Source organism: Olea europaea, unplaced genomic scaffold, assembly GCF_002742605.1.
Source record: "Olea europaea var. sylvestris unplaced genomic scaffold, O_europaea_v1 scaffold4118, whole genome shotgun sequence".
Taxonomy (NCBI): domain Eukaryota; kingdom Viridiplantae; phylum Streptophyta; class Magnoliopsida; order Lamiales; family Oleaceae; genus Olea; species Olea europaea.
This window is the reverse complement of record NW_019260904.1, coordinates 20,905-24,731: the sequence shown is the minus strand read 5'-3', so window position 1 is coordinate 24,731 and position 3,827 is coordinate 20,905. Positions and strand designations below refer to the sequence as shown.

The following is a 3,827-nucleotide window of genomic DNA, read 5'->3' as shown; positions in this document are numbered from 1 at the left end:
ATGATCTGCGTTTCATTCAATTAAGTCGATGATGAAATCCTTGGCCAAGGTGTACTCATAAGTCGAAAAGGAGTTTTCGATTTATATTGACTTAATAGTGGAATGAAAGATATGATCGATGATCGAGATTGACACAATTCCATATCTCGTAATTGATCGGATCGTATTGACGAAGGGATAATAATTCCATGATAAACGAACGATTTTGGTTTTGTCATACCACGTGACATTTCCCGTCACATGTATTGCCCTGACATATTGCTAGATGTCAATCAGGGACGGCGAATGTGAATTGACGATAAATTAAAAGGGTGTATTAATTTATCGATTTTGATTAGATCAAAATAATATTTCACGACGTTAGGCATCGTGGTCGGGAACCTAATGGGTCGCACACAAAAGAGAATTGGAAGACTGCAAATTGTTAATTGATTAATTTAACAATCGTTGGATAAATTAATTAATTGAATTTCTTATTTATAATCCCGAATTAATTAATTGGATTAATTAATTCACGGACCGGGTTTGATTAATTGGATTAATTAAATATTGGACCGGACCGGGCCGGGTCCGTTTGGGTTTATATATATATGCAGCTAGGGTTTGAGGTCCATTAAGTTATTCATTGTTCTTGCTAGCACAAGAAAGAAATCCTAGCAGTTGCTGTTTTCTCTCTGTGTGGATTTCATTGGAGGCTGTACAATTGGACAGCTGTGGGAGGCAGATTCAAGCTGCTGGAAAGGAATAACGCGAAAGAGTTTGCAAATCACACAAAAGGTATATTTCTCATCACAGTTTTTATCTAAATACAAAGCTGAATCCTGAATGGGAATTGAAATTCGTTAAATTCCGCTGTGCATGTTTAAATCAATTCCCAACACTATTGAGGTGTATGCAGGCGGAAATGGCACAAATATAACAGCTACTCTGTTGAATTCGGGGAATTTTGTAGTGAGAGAGACGAACGTAAATGGTTCTGCGGGCAGGATTCTGTGGGAAAGCTTTGATTATCCAACTGATACTCTTCTTCCGGGGATCAAATTAGGTGTTAATCATAGGACTGGAAGAAATTGGCATCTTACATCATGGTTTGAAAATTTCAATCCCGCTTCCGGAGCTTTTACGCTAGAATGGGATCCAAGCACACGTAAGTTAATCGTACAAAGACGAGGGTTGATTTATTGGACCAGTGGCGACTTGAAAGACTATACTAATCAGATCTTGAGATTGACTGTCAAGGAATTTGAGAATATCCCTAAACCTGATTTTGTTGATTTCAATTACAATTTCACCAATGTTTCAAATGGTGTGGAGGATTACTTCAGCTACTCCCCTATAATAGACCCCAAGTCGACACCTGAAGATCGAAAAACTATTTCTGGATGGCAGCTAAAATATAACGGGGATATATATAACAGGGATCGGGCAATGATAGCAGAAGTGAGTCATTGTTATGGTTATAACATAGAAGGATCTTCTGTTTACGAAGGCTGTGAGCCCAGTTGCAGGAATCATAACGAGACATTTGTTTTGAAATCAGGGCGTTTCGCTAATGGAAATGGGAGCGAGGCAATTGCAGATTTTGATGATGATTATAATCTTACTGAGAGTGACTGCAGAGGGAAATGCTGGAATGACTGTGAATGTTTAGGCTTTGTGGGCAGAGATGGATATGGATGTAGATAATGGAAAGGGAAAAATTTGACTTTTGTACAGAGTTATGATGGTTCTGAATTTAAACAATTCGTTCTTGTTCTAGAGGCTTCAGAGTCTTCGACCGAAAGTAAGTTCATAGCACCAAATCAAGAATTTTTCAACATATGCACACATATCTTTACTTCAATTCCTCTGTTTGGGGTTTATTATTATTATTATTATTATTATTATTATTATTATTATTATTATTATTATTATTATTATTATTATTATTATTTTTGGTTAAATAAACTTCTTTTCATTGGGTTTTGATTTTTTGCAAAAGAAATTTCTTCGGACTAAATATGTTGAAGATACATAAAGCACTATGCAGGTCAATAAATCTACTTCCCTTTTCCTCTATTGTTGACGTCTGATAGAACTGCTGGAAGGACTGTGAATGTGTAGGCTTTATCGGTAGATATGACTTTAGATGTTTATACTGGCAAGGGAAAAATTTTACTTTTGTACAGAGTTTTGATGGTTCTGCCCCTAAACAATTCGTTCTTGTTTCAGAATCTTCAAACAAAAGTAAGTTCGTATCACCAAATCAAGAATTTTTCAACATGTGCACACATTCCCTTAATTCAATTTCTCTGTTTGGGTGTTCAGAATCAATCTTTTATTATTATTATTATTATTATTATTATTATTATTATTATTATTATTATTATTATTATTGCTATTATTATTATTATTTTGAGGATATATAAAGCGATTTACAGGTCAATGATGTGCTACCTTTTTCCTCTATTCTTTACATCCATGAAGACATTTCTCTTTTCGGCAATGTGTTTACTATCATCAAATGATAAATGACAGGATGGAAGCCATGGAAAATCATTACTTTGGTTATCTCAGTAGTTGCGTTTTTATTGGGCTGTGTATGGTTCATCATCCGAAAAATTGAACAAGGTATCATTCTAGTTTTTCAAGTTCTAATTATCCTAATGATATTCATTAGCGTTCTTATGTTGACGCTTTGGATGATCATCTCATAGGGAAAAGGAAGAAAGAAGAATTACATGAGCTAATGACCCTAGAAGAATATACTGAAACACATCCAGTTGAAAGTGATAGGGGACAGGGTCATCATCTTACACTATTTACGTATTCGTCTATCCTTAGAGCTACGGGCAGCTTTTCGTTAACAAACAAACTGGGAGAGGGTGGTTTTGGCCCTGTTTATAAGGTAAATTTGAATTGATAATATTATTCGTTCCTTGAATAGGATCAGCCCTTCGGAGCTTCATGTAGCACCTTATTCTTGCATTGGAGTAGTTGAAAAGGAATTGATCATTGCTACGGAAATACTCTTATTGCCTTTTCTCTTTCTTAACCATTGTCCAGGATCTTTCTTAGGACGCATCAATTTTAGCCTATGTTTAGTTTAAATTTATAAACTATTTGTAAACATTCAGATTATTTTTTATTCACACATTTTGAAGGACTTACAATACTGCCTACATATTTCTCGCTCATTTATATCCATTTATGATTCAAATTGTTTATAAACACTTATCATCCATGATCAATCTTCAACTATTTCTTCTTTTGATAAATATATTAGTGTTGCTTCAATATAAATATGGCATTGCCACTTTCGTTGATATCTCCACTAATTCAATAATAAATAAATTATGTATTTATCTATCCTTATAGGGAAAAACCGTCGAAGGACGAGAAATTGCGGTTAAGGTACTCTCACGAATGTCAGTTCAAGGATTGCTCGAGTTCAAAATTGAACTAATACTTATATCTAAGATTCAACACGTGAATCTTGTCAAAGTATTGGGTTTCTGTGTCCATGGAGATGAGAAGATGATAATCTATGACTACATGCCTAACAAAAGCTTGGACTTCTTTCTCTTTTGTGAGTACCATCTATTTCCTACACGATATTTACTTATGACACATTTTCAAGTTATAGTGACGGATTTTTCGAAAATATGTTATGATTGATTCAAAAATAAAAATCAAGAGACATTTCAATTGAAGAATAATGAGTTAATTCTGTTTACGAACGCATATTTTAAAATGGAATTTGTACATCCCAAGTTCAGAAACATAATTGGAGTCAACATAATCTATATTTTCTGGTATGATAAGGACAATTATAATTTTATCTTTAC

At 34.2% G+C, this 3,827-nt stretch overlaps 1 protein-coding gene across 1 annotated transcript in view; it reads left to right on the top strand.

Moving 5' to 3' along the window:
- Positions 1–858: 858 nt before the first annotated feature.
- LOC111387617 (G-type lectin S-receptor-like serine/threonine-protein kinase CES101) overlaps positions 859–3,827 on the top strand; it is a gene marked incomplete at its 3' end in the record, with an annotated part of 23,545 nt that continues 20,576 nt past the window's right edge. Inside the window, exons 1-5 of the mRNA XM_023012186.1 lie at positions 859–1,656; positions 1,760–1,783; positions 2,104–2,226; positions 2,660–2,887; positions 3,358–3,568. Coding sequence (XP_022867954.1) covers positions 859–1,656; positions 1,760–1,783; positions 2,104–2,226; positions 2,660–2,887; positions 3,358–3,568 — 1,384 coding nt within the window. The remainder of the gene's footprint in view (positions 1,657–1,759; positions 1,784–2,103; positions 2,227–2,659; positions 2,888–3,357; positions 3,569–3,827) is intronic.